Source organism: Mytilus californianus, unplaced genomic scaffold, assembly GCF_021869535.1.
Source record: "Mytilus californianus isolate M0D057914Y unplaced genomic scaffold, xbMytCali1.0.p SCAF_1, whole genome shotgun sequence".
In the NCBI taxonomy this organism is placed as follows: domain Eukaryota; kingdom Metazoa; phylum Mollusca; class Bivalvia; order Mytilida; family Mytilidae; genus Mytilus; species Mytilus californianus.
Window position 1 is genome coordinate 12,655,329 of NW_026262581.1, and position 25,085 is coordinate 12,680,413.

The following is a 25,085-nucleotide window of genomic DNA, read 5'->3' on the forward strand; positions in this document are numbered from 1 at the left end:
AAATAATAAAGATATATTGAAGATCAAGACCCTCTTTCATGATCGAGGTAGATTAGTGCTAGTGTTCATTTATCATATTGGGGTATCTTTCTAAACAATTTCATTTAGTAAGATTTGGTTTTACATTGAGCTCGTTCTTGTCCAGTAGTACATTCCTTGAGCAGTTTTAATAAACAAAATTCTGAAAAATGATTTTGTTGTAAAACAAGTATTAAAAGTATCTTTTTTTTGTTTCACATTAATTCGAATGTTAAACAAATCCGCAATTCTGTAAGATTTTATTTCTCATTAAAATCAGTGATTGGATCATTCACAGTTGAGTAGTTGTGTAATCAGTGACACGTGGCCTCATTATTATATAAAAATAATAAATATCTATTTAAGTTCGTTTCCAAAATCTACCAAAATTTACCCCTAAAATTAACAGCGTGCAACTAATAATTACATTTGTCCTATGTGCATATCCAATGACTACAGTCCTGAGTGCACTCAGAAGGTGCTGAGCAGTTTTTAGATGTACATGGAATTATGATAGATAGAAGGCAACAATATATAGAATAAATGTTCAGCAAATTAAGATCTACAAATTAGTCAACATGGTTGAAATCATCAATTGACTACTTTGAGGAGTAATTGCAATTAGAGATAATTTTTACCCATATTTGTATATTTTGCAGAAAATAGCAAAATTGACCAACAGCATAAGACATTCAAAAAGTCAACATTTCTGAAATTATCAACCAACTCCTTATAGGAATTATTTCCCCCGAGTGATGGCTTTTTACTTATTTTTGTTGAGCTTGCAACTTCTGTCGCATTAAGCTCAACATAGGGATAGTGATCCAGCGGTGGCGTTTACTAACTACTTAAATGCTTTATATTTTAGAAGGTAGAAGACCTGGATGCTTAATACTTGGTATATAGATAAATGCATACCTTGCAAGATCCTCATGACTCAGACAGTTTTCATCTGATCTGGACCCCATTTTATGGATCAGTGAACAAGGTTAAGTTTTCCTGGTCAAGTCCATATATCAGATACTTTAAGCAATAGGTCTACTATATTTGGTATATGGAATGATTGTAAGGTGTACATGTCCAACTGGCAGGTGTCATCTGACCTTGACCTCATTTTCATGGTTCAGTGGTTAAAGTTAAGTTTTTGTGTTTTGGTCTTTTTTCTAATACTGTATGCAATAGGTCAGCTTTATTTGGCGTAAGGAAATATTTTATGATGTATATGTCAGTCTGGCAGGTTTTATCAGATCAACAAGTAAGTAACATGGTCAAACTGTCAGACTTTTATAGGAACTGAGTAAAAAATTATAAACAATACAAAATCTACAAAAATGCCACAAAAAAGATTTACAAATAAAATGATTGCAATAAAAGTAAAATAAATATTAAAATGGCATATTTTTACCAGATGAGCAATTCAGGTTCTTTGGAGCCTCTTGTATAAGATATACAGCCTTGGATGAAGGAAAAGAGATCTGGTCATACAAGTTCCATTATTTTGAAAGTTGTAAAAGTGAGACTGCGATCCTACATTCTGTCGTCGGAGGTGGGGTCTATTTTTGTTTTAAACATCATTAAATTTATTCAATTTTAATGGAATTTTACAAAATCTTGCACAGAAGCTTCTTTGTGATAATAAAAAAAAAAAAAAAAAAAACGAATTGAGAGCATGATTTTAATAAAACTTTTGTATTATTTAAAATGTTCTTTATTTCAATGATAAATGAACTTTAGTTAGTTATCTTTTTTTACAGCTAACATTTAAATAAAGTCTAAGGTTAAGGTTAATAAGACATCAACATTTTCGTGAAGCCTTCATGGAATTTTATGAAACTTGGATAGAAGCTTCTTCATGATCAAGCAATATCATCTGATAGATAAATTAAGGTTTTCTGCAGCTAACATTTACTCAGTCTGATGCGAAATTCCATAGGATGTTATGAAATTTGGATAGAAGCTTCTTTATGACCAAAAAATACCGTGTAAAGAAAAATAAGATTTATTTTTAAATTTTCATATTTTATATTGATAAATGAACAAAGTTTCTGGCTCTTTTACATTGACATCAGCAATTGCAGGCGAGATACGGGGTTCCATGCAACCCTTTACGAATTTTTAGTTCACCTGGACCAAAGGGCCAAGTGAGCTTTTCTCATCACTTGGCGTCCGTCGTCGTCGTCCGTTGTCGTCGTCCGTCGTCGTTTACTTTTTACATTTTGAACTTCTTCTAGAGAACCACTGAATGGAATGAAACCAAACATTGCATGAATTTTCCTTATGAGGTGCTGACCAAGTGTGGTTACTTTGAAGCCGATCAATCATCCAAGATGGCCACCAGAGAGGGACTTAGTTTAACATAGGACCCTATGGGAAATACATACAAATGTCTTCTTCTATAAAACCGCTTAATGGATTGAAACCAAACATGGTTTAAATGTTTCTTTTGAGGTGCTGACCAAGTGTTGTTACTTTGTAGCTGATTTGTCAACAAAGATGGCTGCCAGCGGGGGACTTCGTTTAACATAGGACCCTATGGACAATACATACAAATGTTTTCTTTTAAAGAACCACTGAATGGAATGAAACCAAACATGGCATGAATGTTCCTAATGAGGTGCTGACCAAGTGTTGTTACTTTGTAGCCAATCAATCATCCAATATGGCTGCCAACTGGGGACTTAGTTTAACAAAGGACCCTATGGGAAATATATACAAATGTCTTCTTCTAGAAAACCGCTTAATGGATTGAAACCAAACAGGGTATGAATGTTTATTTTGAGGTGCTGACCAAGTGGTGTTACTTTGTAGCTGATTTGTCATTCAAGATGGCTGCCATCGGGGGACTTCTTGTAAAATAGGACCCTATGGCCAATACATACAAATGTCTCCTTTTAGAGAACCACTGAATGGAATGAAACCAAACATGGCATGAATGTTCCTAATGCGGTGCTGACCAAGTGTTGTTACTTTGAAGCCAATCCATCATCCGAGATGACCACCAGAGAGGGACTTAGTTTATCATAGGACCCTATGGGAAATACATACACATGTCTTCTTTCAGAGAACCACTAAATGGAATGAAATAAAACATGGCATGAATGTTCCGTATGAGATGCTGACCAAGTGTTGTAACTTTGTAGGCGATCAATCATCTACGATGGCCGCCAGCGGGGACTTAGTTTAACATATGATCCTATGGGAAATACATACAAATTTTTCTTTTAGAGAACCACTGAATGGAATGAAACCAAGAATGGCATGAAAGTCAACATAAGCAAAATTGTCAATTGACATCTTGTTGGAGTTATTGTCCTTATAAAGTCATTTTCTAAAATTTCAATGAATTTATTGGTAATTTCTGTCAATTTTACAAAAAGTCTTCTGCTTTTGATTAAATTAAGGGGCCAGTTTTAAACCAAATTTGGCCTCAATCATTATTAGGGTATCAGTTACGATTTTAATCTATTTTTACATGATTTCCAAAACCAAAGTAGAATCAGGTGAGCGACACAGGCTCTTGAGAGCCTCTAGTTTCTTAAAGGCAGTTTCTGCCTTTTGCTTTTGTGTGACGCCCGAGTAGTTAAGGATAGTATTCTCTTTTTTTTCGAGTGCCCTTTTCACAACGAAGCAAGAGAAACATTATTTTTAAAATTAGAAAGATATGCTATATCAAATGTGCTTCTATTGGCTATTGACGGTGACCTTTCATTTCAGCAAAATAAAGAAATTTTTGGGTCTGTACAAACTTATATCAGCGTTACACAAAGATTTAGAACATTCAATTAAAATTCTGATTTCCTGCTTTTTCACACTTCACTCCAGTCCAGTCTTATATAATATTATAATATTTCATATAATATTGTATTTTTGTTTTTTTGTTTTTCTTTATAGTTTGTATTACATGTATTCCTATTATGTTTCTTGTCATTATCTAAAGCATTTTGTGTTTATATATGTATAGTGAGATTACGTCACCGATGTTGTTATAACTTGTGTCCAATCCCTTTTGCTACTTTTGCAAATAAAAAATATGTTTAAACTAAGCCAGATTAGTTTCTGACCGTGTGATTTCCTGATAAACAAGTGAGCTAGTTTAGTTTTATTCATTGGTAATACATTCTTTACTTATTTCAAGATAAACGTTGAAGTGTGTATTTGTTTGATTTAACATTGAAAATAATTTTTAATTTGATTTGAATATCCATAATTGCAGTATTTAAATGAAAATTTAAAACCAACGATATTTCATTTCTAGTCAACATGACAGACTAATAGTTGATAATAATAAAATGCAACAGATTAAAATTGAAATGATTTTAATGACATAAAGTTATTAATTCTTTAGGAACCGACCATGCTACACCACTCTGAGACAACAAAGGAAAATGGGAAATTTGAACTTGAGTATAAATTACGAATGAAATTTGATTTACCATATAGGGTTTCTTCGGACTTTCATGTTTCAGTAAATCGTCGCTTTTTTAATTTCAGACTTGTAAGAGTGTTTTGATATGACTGCTAATTGTTTTAGCTGTGTAATTTGTTTTGAAATTATTTAAAGTTTGACGGTTAGAGGTATAGTCTTGTATTTGGTTGAACAGGGTGGACACTTGCAGACATGATTATTGCATAATAAATAAAAGCAAACGTTCGTTCAAAGATTCTGTTTCATTGAATTACAAGTTTAATTTGTGTCTTGCCTGCTGTGCAAGTTACCGAATGTCAGACATAAGGATACTTACCTAATTACATTGACGGTACCAACTTTTCTGTGCCAGATGCGCATTTCGACAATAAATTTCTCGAAAATAAATACAATAAACTGCTGCCACATGTGACAGCATCGTTAGCTCTTGCGTGAAGCTTTATTTTTCTTAATACTTCATATCTTCTATACAGATGCCTTATGTTTCCACTTGTCATATGTCCCCTGTCCTTCACCTCATTTTATTAATTTTGTCTATTTGTCAGATACTATAAGCTATAGGTCAACTATATTCTAGGTATCGAATAATTGTAAGGTGTTCATATCATTCTGGCAGGTTCATATTACCTTTACCTCATTTTCATGGTTTAGCACCAAAGAAATCCAGAGGACACAGTTACCTTAATCATTTGTCAAATTCATATACAAGATAGGTAAAAGCATATGTAGTAAGCTCAAAATAAATTAAAAAAAACATGTTCATATAATTTAGCAACTTTGAGTGCCCTGTCCCAAGTCAGAAACCTAATCAGTTGGTTTCTTCAGTCATATCTAAATACTTATTTTGATAATTGGACAATTTCCTGTTGATGACAGATCTTTGATAATTTTATTTCATTTGTTCACAGCTCTTATAGATTCAGGACAATTGGCAGCTTAACGTTTTGTATGGATACCTGTCTTTTGGTGAAGACTATGTTGTCCTCTCTATTATTTTGGTAATTTCTGACACTGGTTGCTGTCTCATTGACACATACCCCATATTTGCCCTTTGTAATAAAGACTTTGTAAATAAAAGCAAGACTAAATAGGGTTAAGGGGAAAGGTCAATGTCCCCGTATTATATAAACCTCACACGTTTGAGTCCTTTTTTTGGCATTTTCAGATTTTGTATAATACTTTTATTTACGAATCAATACATATTTTTACTTTTAACACATTTAAACGGGTTTTATTTCCCCAATTTGATAAGTTACTGCCTGTATAAATCTTATGCAGCCAAACGACATGACTGATCAATTAACGTAGTAACAAATATCCTGTGACTTTATAGGACGGATGTACGTTATGTTTTTAAATGAGTTTTAACATTAATTCAATAATATTCTGTTTTTTGGGGGGTACTATTAATAGTTAGTAGAACAATGGTGATCCATCAGTTAACTGGCAGTACACATTTTTATTACGTGTTTCAATGTTGACCTACACCATAAAACTTGCAAATGTTTTCTACAGAAAAGAATTTAATTTCACTTTTGTCTAAGATTCAAACTGATCTTAAAATCATTTATTGAAGACTAGACATTTGTACATGCATAGATCTGAGATAAAAGAACACATAAAACTCATACAAAATGCACAGCTTTCAGTGACGAATCTTTGAAAAATTCTGCCACAAGTTTTGCTTTTGGTCGGAATTTCGGATTTGCACTCCAGCATTTTTCTATAAATGTTATCCACTCATCCGGTGGGTTAGTGTGCTTTTGGTCATCTTTAAACATAGGACGGGTTCCTTTTCTTATTTCAACAGACAATCTGCCTCTGACTTTTCCGTCCAGTTCATCATTAATGGATTCGCCATACCACATTTCCCACAACACCATTGCCAGACTGTAAATATCAGCTTTCCTGTTGTAAATTGATTTTTGTTCGTGTACTTCTGGTGCCATATAAACCGGTGAACCGACGAATGTTCCAGAAATGTCCTCCTCTGGTTTTGTTAAACCAACATCTGTAAGTTTTATTTCTTTGTTTTTAGTTACCTTAAATTAAAGTATGGAATAAATTTTAGCGATGAACATTTATAAACAAATGTTTTTCTAAATACAGTTTTGAATAGTTACTTATTACATCTTATATAAGTCTCCTTGATTTTTATTGGTTCATAGCTTGTGTTTTTTCGTTTATCAGATTATATCTGTTCAAAATACTACTGGAGGTATAAATTCTATATATTTCACGTAACAAAAATTTACAGAAACATAAATCCCGTGAACTTGATTGTCACAAATTTCTCATGGCATGGTGCATTTCCAAAAGATTTTATGTGGATATTGTTTTTACTGTACTCGAGATTCTTGTCATACCATTTGTGCGTATTATATTAAAATATAGTTGTTAGTAGTGAGACAAAGTTTACCAAAATATTTTCTAATTTCAGATCTCTGTGAACTAGTTTCTTGCTATGTAGATAGGATACACCTTCACATAACTGGACCACATAATGAACCATTGCAGTTTTGGCCTTTTCGTAGTCCATTGTTCCTTTAGTTTGCTTGCAGGGGATGTCTTCTTTCAGGGGAGATTTCTTGTCCAGGTAAATATCTTTCAGGTTCGTGATGCAACTAGCCATAATCATAATCCAATATGTCTTCTGTGGTGATCCCTTTTGTAGAATTGTAGCTCCATAATACTTTATAATGTTGTCGTGCTCCAACTCCCTACAATTAAAATAGCAATGTAGGTCACAGGTAAGTAGAGAAGGCATATCTAAAATTCAGCTCTAAAGATAATGCGAAGATGAAATATGAATAAGATATGACTATATTCTAGATACTCAGAAAATTAGCTTTCCTGTATTGTACTTATCACCCGTCGAGCAACTCTTTAAAACATTTACGATAAAAAGTATAACGAAGAATCACTACTCTCATTTTATAATCTTCAACAGTTCCCGAGAACTCCATCTAAGCATCCACTCAGTACTAACATGATTTTATTGATATAATTTGATTGTTAAATTCCTCGACCACAATTTCGTAGAATTGTAATATGTACGAATACAAAAGATTCAACATCCACAAGCAAACTAACTTAAGTCGGGTTCGGCGGATTAATTTAGGCTTCATTGGTTTTGATGCTTTAAAAGGATGACTGTTTTGGCTTTTCTTCATGAGCGTACCTGATGAAGATAATCCCATAACTTGAGTTGCGGGCAGGAAAATCATATTATTTGGGATTTCTTAAATGACTATACTGTGTGTTAAAAGATTCTGACCTTAGAGTTTCATCTTCAAGTAACAGCTCTGAAATGTTATTTGTCTGCAGGGGGTCTTTAAACATTTTAATGGCAACTTCAACTCTCTGTCCATCTGTATTTAGATGACCAGGATAAACATTTGCAAAACTTCCGGTTCCTAATTTCCTCTTTTCATTCCATTCTAATTCCCGAAGGCGGTAATCCAATTGCCACATTTCGTAGACATAGAACAAATCAAGTTCACCTTGTAAGACTAGACATCTGCGTAGATTTTCAGGAATAACATGAATAGTCTCTTTTGTCTCCATGACTTCAGATTCTAATGACGACATCAATCGTTTATCCATTGCTATCAAGTCTGGTATCATCTTGGCAATTTTGTTTATATCTTTTGAAAATCGTTTTACATATTTACCTACCATTTCTTTCAGTTGTGGATTTTTTATTAGGCATCTTAGGTAAATATCAGTTGCTTTGAACATATGATGTGTACGTGTTTCTTTTTTATACTTGTTGAAAATAGGTTTGATCTCTTTCTTTACAGTTTTGTCAAACCCGCCAATACTACAGACAAAATCACTAAGTTTATTTTTGTCTTTCTGAGGTTTTCCTGTAGATGACGGAGGAGAGCTTCTCAGATTAACTGGACTGTCATGTTTGAAAGATCGATGCAAATTCGCAACAGCCGTTGAGTCCCCACATGCTAGCATTGCTGCAATGTAAATCAACAATGTAATACACAACTGGACATTTTTTTTCTCCAGACAGTTAGTATACAATTTGATCGTCATTAAAATCAGAGAAGGGAAATACTCTATTTACTCAATCTTAGAAATACGAAAACTTAGTTTAAGGTTAACCGTGAAAAGGTATCAATTATTAATTATAATCAAATTAAAATGTTAATAAGTAAGTAATTCATATAAAATATTGTATCATAAAAATTATATAATTGAACCTTTTCCCTGGAACTTATAAAAAGAAAGAACGAATATTATTTATCTTGGATCATATGAAATACCTCCAATTTTCTTCATATGGGTTTCCATAAGTTCCACTTCTTCGCTAAATTTGTTTATTATTTGTTTCTGAATTTTCAGTTTGATTGTACTTGACTTTTCCCATTCATTCAGTTTTTCTCGGAGTTTTTCAACAATACTATTTTCGGCAGCACATTTTAAATGCTTCCATTTTCTATCAGGTTTTGGACACTGGTCATCTAACCAGACTGTCATACCAGCTTTTAGATCAGCTGAATTTAGATAATCTACCAGTTTACTATAAAGCCTGTCGATTTCCATGTCAATTTCCTCATGGAGTCTGCCAATTATCAACCTAGATTCTTTTTCAAGTTTTTCAATGCGTATCTCAACTTGTGCCATCATTTCTCTTCTCTCTTCAAGAGTTTTATTGCTGTTAAGCTTGCTCACTTTTAGAATGTACAAGGCACGTTTTTGTACTTGCGATAACCATCTGTAAAATATTAAGCAACATCAGTAATGTGATTATTGTTAAATCAATATATTATTATATTCATATATGAATAATGTTTAATATCAAGTATCAAAACATGTTGGGCAACAATAAATAGCCTTCAGAAACGGGCGGACACTCACAATATAGGATAAGGAGATGTGATATAATGACTGCCAACGAGACAACTATCTCCTGTTGAAATAGGCTCAAGGAGAAGGATGTAAATATAATTGATTTTATCTTCTACTTTTTCTTTAGATAGAACACGCCCATTAAATTTCTTATTTGACATTTCTCCTAAAATTAATGTATACATGTACACATGTAGTTATTTTTGAATTGATAGTATAAATACATAAACGAGTGTGCTAAATCCTTCTTCCATCTATTCCGTTTAGTTTGACGCTATATTTATCATTAGATAACATGCATTCTAGGTACAAATGCAACGATATAATAAGGAAATTATAGAAAATAAACAAAATTTTAACCAGCAGGAAAATAAACACGTGCAAAATATGTGGATATCCAACCTGTATTCCTTTTTCAGATACTGTTCCATTTTTTTTAAGAATGAATTGTGAATAGCTTTACAAACTGCTTGGAAGTCCTCACTATGTATACCACTTGGTTCCAAACGCTGTTCCTGGATACAAAGAGAAAAAGCAATTAATGAATTTTGTATGTAGACATATACCGAACTACCACTGGATGTTTCGTCCCCAATGGTTTCACCAGCAGAGTAGTCAGCACTTCGTCTGCCGACATAAAATATCATTTTCTGAAAATTTACTGTTCATAAATGTTAAAATTTCGAATCACTTATGTTATTCTACCCCAAGTATTGGTGGTCTTAAATTTGAAACGCCTTTTCCTTTTTATTCGGGGGGGGGGGGTAAATGCTCTCCAACGGTTTTTCCATTTGCTTTGATTGCTTGAAATGTAGGTCGTACCCTGTTAAATCTTAATTTCAAAGACTAAACTATACTTATCCAAATGGTCGGTCCATTTATTCACAAAAACTTATAGAATTTAAATACAGCACAACAAATGTCAAACTAATTTACGCCATTTGAAAAAGTTTGTAATGAAAATAACAATTAAAATTTCGTGCGTCCGTAAAATATAATAACCTTATGGAAACTAGAGAAATTACAGCGATTATATGTTTAACTAAACAATTTCAAAGGATAAAGATAATTGTTACTTCTTTACTATACTTATTAAAAAATGTAGACATAATGCCTGTATTGATATTTCTATGCTGACTTACATATATTGATATGTTATTATTGTTTTATATCTGTTAAATCGTTAACATTATATATTAGGGTTATTTAAACTATTCCATAATCATAAAGTGTAAGAAAGGTTAAATGCGAACTCTATATCTCCTTCCCCGATTGAAACGTAGATATCTCAGATATTTCTTAGCTGAAATAACTATCTTGAAATTTTATCATTGATTATATATCTGTTTCATTACTTTAAATCAAATAGATGGACATTTAAACAATTTTAAAACTATGTCAAAAAACACTGTTTAAAAAAAAGTTTATGTCATGACATTGATTTGTTTCTTTTACAAATATACTACAATGCTAACTCAATACCTCATTCACTGACAGAAATGCAATCTGGCCGTCTTTCAGTTCAGGACAAGTCTTTAAAATCTTATCTCTTGCATTTATCTTAGCGTCATCTAGTTGTTCTTCAGGGATGACATCACATTTATTGCAGACGACCATCACGTCTTCATACGAGAAACCATGTTTAGACGTTCTACTGACATGCTCAATAAAATCTTCAACCTTTCACACAAATTTAAGATAACAAATGTAAGTAAAAGAAAATTGTAACTGTTTGATTATTTTTAACATAGGGCCATTGTGAACAAACAGGGTCCTTAAGAAAAAGAAAAGAAATCTTTTGTATGTCACGATATTGAAGTTATTAAGGAATGACACCATACGTGTTGTCTACAACCATTACGTCATCACAATGCCTAGTTGCCTGTTATTACCGATAAGAAAACACAATCCACTGCATACGTTTGTGTATTTCAAAATATCGAATTGTTAAAGAAATTGTGTTTCCCATACAACTGTCTTATACGTTTATTTGTTGTTGTCATTTTCTTAACTGCACTCAGCACTTTTAAATGCAAAAAAATCCTACCATCATTTTATCTTTGATTGAATTCACATTCTTAAAAGAACTCCCTATCTCTCTCTCCATTTGACTACAGATCTGATACATTGAGCTGCAGATTAACGAAACCATTACCTACCTTTCCTGTCTGAATATGTTCAAGTTTAGAAATATCTAAAACATAGATAAACACAACATTTGGTGGCAGGTCTGATATAACATCTTCTAGAGGTATTGAAGTGTCAATATGATCAGGAATGTCTAATACATGTATACCACTCTGAAAAGTATAGTATATATTAAAACACGTTATAGATTATCTTTACTGCAGAGCTTTTTGCAAGCATCTACAGATTTATAGATTTATCAGAAAATTAGATAAAATGCACGTCATAAAACAAATTTAAATAACATTTTGCTGTAATAATCTAGTCTAATATATACATGAAACATGAAACATTGTTCTCGATTCTCCAACTACGCATTAATAGTTCTATTGTATTTTTTTCTTCTGTGTCATCGGATTTCTGTCTAACTGACGTATAACACACATATCCTTTTATCATTTCATTATTAATATTAATATACAAATACTATTAATAAGAACTTTAACGAGATCGGGCCGACTTCAAATGTCCTAAAAATATGTTTAATTTTGGAAATGTTTTTTTTTTTGGTGAGTCACTCAGGTTCTGTATTGTGATATTAATTGATGATTGAAGTCAGTTTGATGAAATAGTAGTGTTACCCTTTCTTAAATAAAATATCCTTACACTGCGTTGGCATTTTAAGCCCCTCCCTACGAGGTAAAATTGGTGGATTCATATCAAACTACGAATTACAATTTTAAAAACAGATTTAGCTAGCAATAAAGAACGGAAAAGAAATTGTAATACAAGCTTTTTTAATATCAAAACATGTAGTTATTGCCTTGAATAATTTGATACTAACATTTGGATATAAATAAGTGACATTATTAGCTTTTAGTATAATTTGACTTTTAAATATATCTTTAAATTTCAAACTACCTCTAAAAATTCGAAAGGAAACTCTATCGTAACTTTTTCATGAAAGATCATCTCATCTGCAGAAGTTATAAAATCATGCAGAGTTTTTTTGCTAGTTTGTTCTTTCATATCAAGTACTGTGACCTTTGATTCCATAGAACTTTGGTCTTTGCTGTACAATGTTGCCTTTGGTTCACTCCCTTGTTTCAGTTCACAGTAAGTCCTTGTACATCCTTCTTCTTCGACTGGTAGAATATCTGATTGTAGCAAGAGATTTATAAAACTTGTCTGACCTGAACCGAGCTCTCCTAAATAAAAGAAAAATATAACAATGAGTAATTGCATAAAGTGAAGAAACTTAACTATTTCGCCGACATAAACATGCATCATTCAACAAAAGACACAATTTGAAAAATTCGCAAAAATAACACTTATTTAAATTTTATTTTCTTCTTTTCCATTTTCTTCCGACTTATTGACAAATTTATTTGCCATAAAAATCTGCAAAATGTATGAAATTTTTAAGCTAAGATTAGTGATGATCAAATATATATATGAAAATTCGTGGATGGTCCTTAGACCTGCCGAACAAACATACATTATGATTTACATTACATAATATAAGTAAAAACATATGGATGGTTGTCAATGCTTAACTATCCACCAAATGCCGATAAAGTCAACACCCATACAACCTTTTGTGAAATTTTGGATTTGTTATGCTCTTCAACTTCGATATATGAGGTTATAGATATGACAACCTGATTTAACACTAAAGCCACTGATGTCAATAGCCTGGCATCGTTGGTGATTGTTTTGATCCGTTTGATCCGAGCGCAACTGATGTGTATAGCTTGGTATTGTGGATGATTGTTGAACTGTTTTGATCCGAGAGCCACTGATGTGTTTAGCCTGGTTTCGTTGATAATTGTTTTCAACTGTTTTGATCTGAACGCCGCTGATGTGTGTCATCGTTGATGATTGTTTTGAACTGTTTTGATCGGAGCGATATTATATATATAGCCTGGAATCGTTTTGATTGTTCTGAACTGTCTTGGTCCGAGCGATATAATGTATATAGCCTGGAATCGTTGTTGATTGATTTGAACTGTTTTGATCTGAACGCAACTGATGTGTATAGCCTGTCATCGTTGATGATTGTTTTGAATTGTTTTGATCCGAGCGCCACAGATGTGTATAGCCTGGCATCATCGAAGATTTATTTGTTACGTACGTTCACTAAATGCACACATAAACAAAATTCTATTTCAAAATTCTTGAATGAACTTGACAATTAAAATTTTCAAATTGCAAACTTTTTAAATAGTATGATAATTCACTTACCAGCAATGACAAGTGCACTTTGGCTATTTTTCAGATTATGTATTTTACTTCTAGCTATTTCCTCAATATTCTTATATGATTCACATATACTTTTCTGGTGAGTAAGCGACAACTGTTTATAAAACCTTATCATGCTTTCAAATTTTGCTACCAGTTTTTCAATATTTGATTTTAACTTCTCTGACGAATCGTTGACATATCGGTTGATCTGAAAAATATTGAGTAAAATGAAAGTGTGCAATATTGTATATACCTGTTCAAGTTTGTATAAATATTGAAATAATTCTATTATGCACACATACACATACACTATTATAAACGCATACCTTTTCATCTGATTGTTTTTGTTGTTCATCGGAAGTTGTTCTCCAATGGTCCAATATTCGCTGCAAAGCTTGGTCTTTGGTTCTAAGTCCTTTTGTGTCCAGTCCCCAGGACTTCAATAACATCATTGCAGTTTTGACATCTGGAATTTTAGATATATCCTCTTCGCTGGTTATATGATAACTTGCCCGTTTGACAAAGCTGCTTGCCATTTTTTTTTGTACACTCGATTGTCCTCGTTTCACGCTTCTGATTTTGAGCTACATTGTCAATAATATCACTTTATATTTCTTTGTTAAACTTGATAGCAAACTTGTTTTGTACTTCCGGGTTAAAAAGTCATTTTAAAATTACATTTAAAAGACGGCGTTATATGAAACTTTGTACACACCTAGCTTTTGAAAAGAATTTCAGTTTTAAAGTCTAAAATTACGCAATCCAAACACTGACATATCATTTAAACTTTATGAAATGCATGTTCAGCAAAACCCAAGTTTGGATGAAAACAAAGCTTACATTAAGTAACGCAAATTATGCAAATTTACCGGCTTTTTACCTATAATGAGTTAGAAAACTATTATCAACATAATTAGACCGATCTATTGCCAGACATTCAGTTTCACATTATATATTCAGCACACTTTGAAATTTGGACAATACATTTTCAGATTTTCATTGTTCATTTTTTCGAGATCATAGTTTATTATGTTTTTGTTGGTTTGCAAGCTTTTTTCACCCAAGGAATACCTAGTGAATTGAATAAATGTACGTAATTATGTGCTGCAAAATCAAGTCGATAAAAAGTTCTGATCGTTCGAATCGATTGCGTATTGTCATATTTTATAAGATTTTACACCCATGATCTCACAATAACAAAACCATGCATAGTTGACATGGTTTAGAGTTTCAAATTAAAATTTAAAGGTCTATGCGTTCATAAGACAAACAAAAGCCTGTGCATTCAACAGGCGATAATGTTGTTGACAACCTTCCTTAATAAACACAAGTTATATCTTTTTTGAATTCATTTTTCTTTAGTTGATCGGATTCAATATCAATTTGAAGAACACAGAATATCATCCCTTCAGACTTATCCTGCCCGGCAGTGAAACCAATGGTGAAGAGCACACCAATTTGGCCGTGAGGGATTTCTAAATACACAACCATGTCTAGTCTGAATGGCAACGTTAATCATATGCATCGTTAATAGATAGTCACACATTCTGCATGTTATAGAACCATAGCGACATATCCATGATATATTTGCCACTGAACGTTAAGCAAACACAAATAATAAAAATTGAAGAAGGAGCCAGACGGAACTGTGTGGGTGGATTTTGTTCTCTAAATGAAACTGTTTCAATCATTCCAAACCGTCAAAAGTCATCCTACCATCCAATGATCGATACATTTATCTTTAATAAAGTTATGATATAACAGTTTCATGATGATTTCAGGTTTCCAATTGTTATCTTCTAATTTCACAGCAGTAGCATATCATATGCCTCATCGTATGTCGTTTACATGTCTTAATTGATAAATAACGCTAGCGCATGTTAAAATTATACGAAACTGCTCCATCAGAGTGAGGAAGAGAGACTGAAATAGACACTACATTAGTTTTACGGTCACCATCACGAATTGGTTGACCGATACAATATGTCTGTGTCTCAACTCACAAGCGTTTTATTTTTGCTGTCTTGGATCTGTAGATACCAGAAAAATCTCTGATCTGTAAATTTAGCGATTGTGTCATATTCACATGATTGTGAAATTTTTACTGAGTTAGAATTGGCATGGCGGGTGATAAATCCATATCAGGAGACAACCTTTCGACGTACTCGTCCACGCTCGTTTTTGAGTTCATGCGAATCCTTCATTTTTTGTTTTATTTTAACCTGTATTTGTATCTTCCTAAGGGATTTATGAGATTTGAACATTGATAAACTATTGTTGCCTCTAATAAATTAACATGAAGGTTCAAACATTGTATCATAAAGGTAAATTATCTCTAGAATTTTGAGACAATGATCATCAAATTCGTAATGGTCACTTTAGAACGTGTGAATTGCTAATTTCGGTCATTCTTCCTCATATCCATGTAGGATTTATGCGGCCTATAAATATAAGTAAAACCTTTAGAAGGCTTCATATGAATTCTGCTTCATATGATTAACAGAATAAGTCGGAATTTAGGACCACAAAATTTGTATACATTGTAATATCGATGAACAGAAATATGTTTGATGACTACAAAAATGTTCCTGCCCAAATAACCTTTTTTGCAAACTCTTACTCCTGAACTGAAGGTAAATCCAGAAAATCGCTTAGAACACACGAAATTGGTAAGTTATATTTGTATTTACTAGCACTGGGTCAATAGCATTGCTAGTGATCTGTTAGAAATCATGACAAAAAATGTAAAAGACAAAAAGATTAACAAAATCCAGGATCATCTCTGGAGCTCCGGAAGGGTACGCAGACATTGTAAATTCACATATTTTTTAGCATTTAAAAGTTGAAAATAACTGTTAGAATCAAACAATAAACTGTTATATGCAATTTCACAAATCTTAATTTCCCTGTTGTCAGCTCACTTGGGCCAAAGATAAAAAAGTATAGCAAAAATACCGAACTCAAAGGTAAATTCAAAAAGGTGAAGTTCATAAAAACTGACACAATCAAACATTATCAAGCAACGGAACGACTGACTTGGTACAGAAATTTTCAGAAGAAAATGGTGGGTTACACCTAGTTCTATGTAAATGTGAGCTATTGTCATGACCACTTGGAATCCGTCGTTATCCAGTTGTCTTTTCAGGCTTAAAACAGTATTTGAACCAAACTTGTAATATGGGTCATTTTTTAAAAATGTAGAATTTCAGTATAGCTATGCCCTTTTTTTATTTTGAATGAAACTCGCATTTGTAAACGCCATCAGTGTCTGAGCAGAAGGTTGATGAACCCGGGTTATGTCAAAGAACGTCTCGTCCTTTTTCTAAAAAAGTTCATCGGAAGATACCAAGACCTAGTTGATAAATATTCCGTATCAACTTCACAAATAATACATGATGTTCTTGATGTAAAGATTTTAGGTACTGACGTTGTTTATCATCTTAATTACGTGTTATATTGTTCTTTTATTTGTCTTTGTAAATGATTAACCTTTACTGTTTAGTCCAGTTTTGGTAATATCCTTTTGCCGTGGCTCGGTACTTATACATCCCGCCATTGTGTTATATTTTTTGTATTCTTGTCTTTCGTTTTTGCTTATGTGTTTTGTTTATAAGCCTTTTTGTTTTTCTTTGTTGACATATTTGTTTGCTTTAATAGTGATTAAGATAATAACACAATGTTGACTGCTGTACCCCTATTTTTGACATTTTTACCTATTATGTATGTTTGTTTTGTTCACACATTGTTGTCAGCATAATGGAATTTTAAGCGACTGTCATACAAGTGAGAGGTTTAGCTAGCTATAAAACCAGATTTAATCCACCATTTTCTACATAAGGAAATGCCTGTACCAGTCAGGAATGTGACAGTTGTTTTCAATTCGTTTGATGTGTTTGAGCTTTTGATTTGCCATTTGATAAGGGACTTTCCGTTTGGAATTTTCCTTGGAGTTCGGTATTTTTGTAATTGTACTTTTTTGTAATTGTAAATATTTCTCTGGGTTGTCAGAATGGCCCCACAGCCTCTAATTTGTTGGAACAAAATCAAGTAATCTTTATCAGCACTGATGATCTGTTCCTGCGTCTCCCACCCCCTGGTTAACTAAACTTCCCTTTATTTTCGTATCTGTGAAACTGGAAAATATTTCTATCAGAAACGGGATTTTTTCCATATGTGCAATATATCATTATGTAGAAAAAATATAAAATCATTCAAAAGAATTTATCTGGCTTCATATATGATGTGTATTATGTGTATGAACTTGACAATGCATCCGAATTCAAATGTTGCAGATTTTTGCCGGTGATGCGATAGTACGGTCCGTCCATGAAGACTGGTTTCAAACTTTTTTCATCTGAGCGTCACTGGTTGGTCTTGTGTGGACAAGACGCACGTCTGGCGTATTGAATTTTAAGCCTAGTACCTTTTGTTAGCTATTATTCGTGTGTTTCTTTGTCCTATATGTTCTCCCATTTATTTGTATTGTGGTCCTGTCATGTGATGTTGTCGTTTTGATGTTGTGTTTGACGTTGCCATAAAAGCGGGAGGTTTGGCATGCCACAAAACCAGGTTCAACCCACCATTTTTTTCTTATAATGTCCTGTACCAAGTCAGGAAAATGGCCATTGTTTTATTATAGTTCGTTTCTGTGTGTGTTACATTTCAATGTTGTGTTTCTTTTTGTGTCGTTGTTCTCCTCTTATATTTGATGCGTTTCCCTCAGTTTAAGTTTGTAACCCGGATTTGTTTTTATCTCTATCGATTTATGAGTTTCGAACAGCGGTATACTACTGTTGCCTTTATTTATCTGCACAAAAATACCCAATGAATCAAGTGAGCCGTAAAATTCACATTTGAGACCACCCCTTTCATTTTACCAGTCAAAGTCGGTTCAACAGTCGGTACCGAGACTTTCCGTAAATCTCTAGTAACATGTAACTGTACAACTCTGACTGGTTATGCTAGTAATATTTCAATATATGAAACAATCCGCGAACATCTTATGGTGTTTACATATCTCAGTTAATAAGTTACGTTCGTGCATGTTCACGCTATACGGACAACAGGGATGTGCTCCTTACACAAAAACTGCTCCATCAAAATAATGAGGAAGAACGACTGAAATCGACCCTTCATTAGTTTTAAGGTCACCATCAGTAATAGGTTGACCGATACGATGTGTCGATGTCTCAAATCACTAGCGACATGTTTTCGCAGTCTTTGATCTTTAGATACCAGTATAGTCATCTGATCTGTAATTTTACCGGTTATGTCCTATTTTCGATAGTTGTAATTAACTGAGTGTCTATTCGCATGGCGGGTGGTGCATGCATAGCAGAAGATGCTTACTATGTCGACCCACCCGGTCCGCTCCCATTGGAGAACATGCCATTCCATCAGTCTTTTTTTGTTGTTGTCTTGATTTGTCTCTTCCTTATCGATTTAAGAGATTTGAACATCGGTACAAAGTAAAATTACAAAAATACCGAACTCCGAGGAAAATTCTAAACGGAATGTCCCTAAGTAAATGGCAAATTCAAAAGCTCAAACACATCAAACGAATGGATAACAACTGTCATATTCCTGACTTGGTACAGGCATTTTCTTATGTAGAAAATGGTGGATTAAACCTGGTTTTATAGCTAGCTAAACCTCTCACTTGTATGACAGTCGCATAAAATTCCATTATATTGACAACGATGTGTTAACAAAACAAACCGACATAATAGGTAAAAATGTCAAAATAGGGGTACAGCAGTCAACATTGTGTTATAATCTTAATCACTACAAAATAATGCAAATATGTCAACAAAGACAAACAAAAAGGCATATAGACAATGCACATTTGAAAAAACGAAAGACAAGAATACAAAAATTTACCATAGCACAACATCACAATGACGGGATGTAAAAGTACCGAGCCACGTCAAATAAATCACTACAAAATCAAGCAAATATGCCAACAAAGAAAAACAAAAAGGCATATTGACAAAGCACATTAGCAAAAACGAAAGAGGAGAATACAAAAATTTACCATAGCACAATAACACAATGACGGGATGTACAAGTACCGAGCCACGTCAAATGGAGATTACCAAAAATAGACTAAACAGTAAAAGTAATAATTTACAAAGACAAATAAAAGAATAATATAACACGTTATTAAGATGACAAACAACGTCAGTACCTAGAATCTATACATCAAGAACATCATGTATTATTTGTGAAGTTGATACGGAATATTTATCAACAAGGTCTTGGTATCTTCCGATGAACTTTTTTAGAAAAAGGACGAGACGTTCTTTGACGTACCCCTGGTTCATCAACTTTCTGCTTAGACACTGGTGACGTTGAACAAAGTAAGAGTAGCAGCTGCAAGCTCTTGAATATCGAATGAGTTGGGAAATGTATATCCCATATGCAGGTGAAGTTGGTATATTGCTACTAAGGTGGTGGAAATTAGTAATTTCAAAATTAAAATCGTCTCGTTTGTCATAGATTCTTGTAATTAGATGACCGCTTATGTCAAATTCGAGGTATAAGTCTAAAAATGAGGCAGAGGAAGCTGTGTCTGTTGTTTCCTTAATTTCTAGTTCTGGAGGATATATTAATGGAACCCAATCAGAAAAGTTTGGATTGTTAATGGAAAGAACATCATCAATATATCTGAATGTGAAATTAAATGATCTGGCTTCTTTGATCTTCTTGTTTTTGACAAGTGTCTGAAGGAACTCTGACTCATATGAAAATAAAAAGAGGTCGGCAAGGAGCGGCGCACAGTTCGTTCTCATAGAAAATGCCGACAATTTGTTGAAAAAGTTTACCTCCAATGCAACAAATATGTTGTCAATAAGAAACTCCAGCATATTGATCACTTGTTCCTCTGTATAGCATGTTTTATTTTTTTGTTCACAAAATTAACAAAATATGCCGTTTGGTATCCCAAAATAATAAATTTATAACGTATGGTACCATTTTTATGTTGAAAAGCATTGTGGATTATTTCTTTTAGACGATTTTTCAATTTCACATGTGGAATGGTGGTATACAGGGTTAAAAAAATCATAAGTTTTGATAGAACTAACTTCAGAGAAAGATCGAGATTTAAAATTTTCAAGAAGTTCTTTAGAGTGTTTTAGAATCCACATATGGTTAATACCTCTACGCGAGCAAACAGTTTGACAGTATTTCTGAAGACCCTCTTTCACTGCGGACAGAATCTTTGTCAATCTAATGGACAATTATTTCGTCGAACATTCAGATGAGCCGGCAATGTTCCGTTGTTTGTACGGAATTTTGTGAAGCTTAGGTATCCAATACAAACAAGGTAAATCTTCCGATTGGCTGTTCAATGTAATGTTGATTGAAACTAATATCGCCTTAATTTGGACATCGGCAAACTACTGTCGCCTTAATTTGGACATCGGCAAACTACAGTCGCCTTAATTTGGACATCGGCAAACTATTGTCGCCTTCATTTGGACATCGGCAAACTACAGTCGCCTTAATTTGGACATCGGTAAACTGCAATCGCCTTAATTTGGACATAGGCAAACTACTGATGTCTCTTACTTGTTGAATTCCTCGTAACCCTTACCATAAGCATTTTTCGCCTGGACACATTCGAGAAACACCGAAGTCGTAAGATCAAATTAGCAGTTTCAGTCTACAGTACATTAGCTAGTGGTCATATAATTTATGTAAAAAATATGAATAAAATATATACTAGATAAATGTGGAGCCAACCATATATAGTGCCCTAAAACATATAAAGGGCATCAAACGCGATTATGTTAAATTAGACATACATCATTGAAAAGGACCAAAACGATAAAAAAAAATGCAATACAAACCTTGGTGAAACATTTAATTTCTAGAAGCATCAAGCTGTTTTGTTGGTGATTTAAAACTACCATCACAAATTGAACATGCACTTGAACTTTATATTCTTTAATATCAAATATCTTTCTTTTGTATCAGTTGATCGAAGTAAACTGGCTATAAAAGAATTAAGAAACCCTTAACTTCATACAAATTGAACAACGTTTCGCGAAAATTAACATGAGGAAGGAGAACATTCATAACCATCGAACTGAAAAATTAAATATCACAATCAATCGAAAATATGTACAAGAATAGTACCAAAACACTAAACCTCAAGATATATGCAAAAATCAAAAAGTCAAAATTATATTTACTCTGACCCCTCTTGGAAATTCAATTGAAACCAACCTCATGGAAGCAATAGGTGGTTGACTGACATAGTCCTGACTTGGCTCGAGCATTTACAAACAAATGAATCTCATTTTTATGAGAGCTATTCTACTTCCAATCAAGGTCCTATATCAAGCGTGGCTGTGTATTTGTTCATACCGTGTCAATCTTAAACCTACCCCGGGCGATTCTCTTTTCATGAACCAAGCCTTAATAATATGGTGAATAAAATAAAGGCAGTAATGGCAGTTGGTCACGATCTACCTTATAATGACAAGGAGATCTCAAATGTTAACTGAGAAGAAGGACTTGCTTACAGTCATTTTCACTACGATGACAATTTGAACGTTTGAGAAGTTGCTTTCCGACTCACAAAGGTACTGCATGTCGCATTTATCTTGTAGAAGTTACACAGTGTCTATTGTTTTACAAGTTATATACTTGGCTTTTAAATGTTAGTTCTAAACGTCCCTAAAGATGATAAGTCCAAAAGCGTTTTGGATCCACCATATTCATAAGGTGTTATTATCATTACATTGCAGAATGCAGTATAAGTCATCCCAGTGGAGTAAAGAAGAGGAAATAAATAAATAAATAAATATTTTCAAAAATATCTTTAATTTTTAACTAGATTAAGTAGCAAATCATAGTTTTCTGGCTATCTTAAGTCTCAGATTAAATAAAATTAGTAATAAAAAAGATTTATTACATTTTCTTTTGAAATGTCTGAAGGATATACCTCTGTTTGAGTTATAGAAAATAAAGTGCATTTTGAAAGAATGTTTATTCTTAAACATTTTTGAAAGATTTCAACACATCTTCAGCTGACGGTCGTTTACTTGGATCGGGACTCCAACAACGTTCGATTAACTTGATCCACATTTCATCAGGTTTCTGATGAATATTCAATAATGGACGTAGTGGTTCCTCTGCTCTGGTGACATCTGCTTCGATTGTTTTCATAATCCTTGGTCCAATGTGATCTGCTGCATCAATTCCATACCACATTTCCCAAATCATTATCCCCAAACTGTATACGTCAGCTGATTTGTTGTAAACACCTTTAGGAATCAAAACTTCCGGTGCCATATACACAGGGGATCCAGTCATAGTACCAGAAATGTCTATCTCTGGTTTTGTCAAACCAACATCTGTGAGCTTTACTATCTTCTTTTGTGTAAACTAAGGCAAAAATATATAACACATTATTTCTATAAACAGTACTTAGTAATAGTTTTTGACATGTTTAATCCTGATGAGTGTAACCATACGTACTATTAAATGACATGCACGAAATTTTACACTGCGTTCAGTCATGTAGGTTATTTTATAGTATTTTGTATTTTGTATTTTTGTATTTTGTATTTAGTATTTTGTATTTAGAATAGTATGTAGAAACACGGCATGAATTTGTTTATCATGCCAAATTCAAACATAAAATACAGCACGAACATTACATATTTTTGATTTTTTTCTTTGAAATTATGATTTACCTATTTCTACTTTTTTTATAAAGTTGAGAACGGAATATTTTGGAAAATGTTCATAGCCTTTCTTTTCCATCAGTTTTACATTTAGTCTAATTACAAGAAAATTTCGGGCTAATGCATAGCAGCAAAATAAGGTAATTTATGGGGTGAAATTGGGTATAAGCAAATCAGACAGATACTAAAGAAACAAAATTAGCAGACTAAAAAATTCCACTGTTGTACTTCGGTTGTAAATGTTGTAAAGTCGGTTTTTTTGCTATATTAAACCTACCAAAAATAACCGTTATGAAATGCTTCTTTCCTTTATGGAATCGACAATGAAATCAAGGTTTTAATCGTGCACGAAAAATAAAATAAAAAAAAAACAAACAAACAAACAGATAGGCATTTTAAGAATTAACAATTCGTTACAGTGAATAATAGTTATTATTTGCCTTACCAACACATTTTCTAGCTTAAGGTCTCTATGAACCAGCTTCTTGCTATGTAAGTAGTCCAGACCTTTGCACAGTTGTACACAAAATGCTGACATTTCTTTAAACGCAGATTCTTTCTCTGAAATGGTTCTGCAGTTGGCCGGATTTTCTATTTTGTATTGGGAGTACTTGTCTACAAAAACATCTTTTAAACTACCAGCACAGAATTCCATTATCATTACCCAGTATGTCTTCCCTCCTTTCATTCTTTGCAGAGCATTCCCATGATATGCTATAAAGTTTTCATGCTTAGCATCTCTACAAAACAAATGTGAAACAGATTTCAATATTTTTTTTATCACCACCAGTTTTTGGTGGGGTTCTTTTGCTCAGTCTTTTGTTTTTCTGTGTTGTGTTTTTTGTGTGCTGTTGTTTGTCTGTTTGTCTTTTTCTTTTTTAGCCATGGCGTTGTCAGTTTATTTTCGACTTTATAGTTTGAATGTCCCTTAAGTATCCATGTCCCTTTGGTATCATTCGCCTCTCTTTTTATATTCTGTTATTATTTGTTTATTTATCAATCTTACATGTTGTTGTTTATTTCTTCTTTTCTGTATTTGTTTTAATATATTTTTTTTCAAATGAATCGAAAACATTTAATTTTTAATGATCATATTGAAAATAGTGTTTAATTTGCCATAGAAAAAAGTCAAAACAACGATTTTTATTTTTAAGACAATTTGAAATTTTGATGTTCGAAGAACTTATCATATAAAGGAAAAGGAAGGGCATGATTAGAGTTATTATTTGGTCCATGGAATTTGTAAATATTTGTAATGTCAGTTGAGCTGTCACTTTAATAAAAAAAATACACCTACCTGTTTTATTGACTATTTTAGTTAAGTAGTCAAAACAGATCAATTGACTATCAAAATAACAACAATAAGATTACTCGGGTTGTAAATATGTGCCAAATATTTATGTGAAATGGAAAGTGCTCGACACAGCCTCTCGATTGATTTATTGATTGGTGTTTAACGTCACTTCTAGCACTATTGTGCTTTTTTTGTGGCGGTCAGTTTTTATTGGTGGAGGAAACCTCTCGAACTCAATTTCATAATAAACACGCATTACCATAACTTTGCTTTTTACGTGTTATTCAGTATCATCATGTTTGGAGCACAAGCTTTTGAACATTACATAAATTAAATATGCTCGATTAGTTGATAAAATAGTGTATTTTTGCTTTTGAAAATTACATTTCTGATCTTCTGGCCTCTGTATGAG

The 25,085-nt window shown here is 33.0% G+C and overlaps 1 protein-coding gene across 1 annotated transcript in view; it reads right to left on the minus strand.

Moving 5' to 3' along the window:
* Positions 1-5,996: 5,996 nt before the first annotated feature.
* The window catches only part of LOC127734930 (uncharacterized), a 36,538-nt gene continuing 17,449 nt past the window's right edge, over positions 5,997-25,085 (minus strand). Inside the window, exons 9-20 of the mRNA XM_052245256.1 lie at positions 23,825-24,119; positions 22,688-23,077; positions 14,008-14,265; positions 13,682-13,889; positions 12,359-12,645; positions 11,470-11,610; positions 10,793-10,990; positions 9,713-9,825; positions 8,725-9,176; positions 7,722-8,415; positions 6,864-7,164; positions 5,997-6,486 (exon numbers count right to left, since the gene is read on the minus strand). Coding sequence (XP_052101216.1) covers positions 6,070-6,486; positions 6,864-7,164; positions 7,722-8,415; positions 8,725-9,176; positions 9,713-9,825; positions 10,793-10,990; positions 11,470-11,610; positions 12,359-12,645; positions 13,682-13,889; positions 14,008-14,265; positions 22,688-23,077; positions 23,825-24,119 — 3,754 coding nt within the window. The 3' untranslated portion in view covers positions 5,997-6,069. The remainder of the gene's footprint in view (positions 6,487-6,863; positions 7,165-7,721; positions 8,416-8,724; positions 9,177-9,712; positions 9,826-10,792; positions 10,991-11,469; positions 11,611-12,358; positions 12,646-13,681; positions 13,890-14,007; positions 14,266-22,687; positions 23,078-23,824; positions 24,120-25,085) is intronic.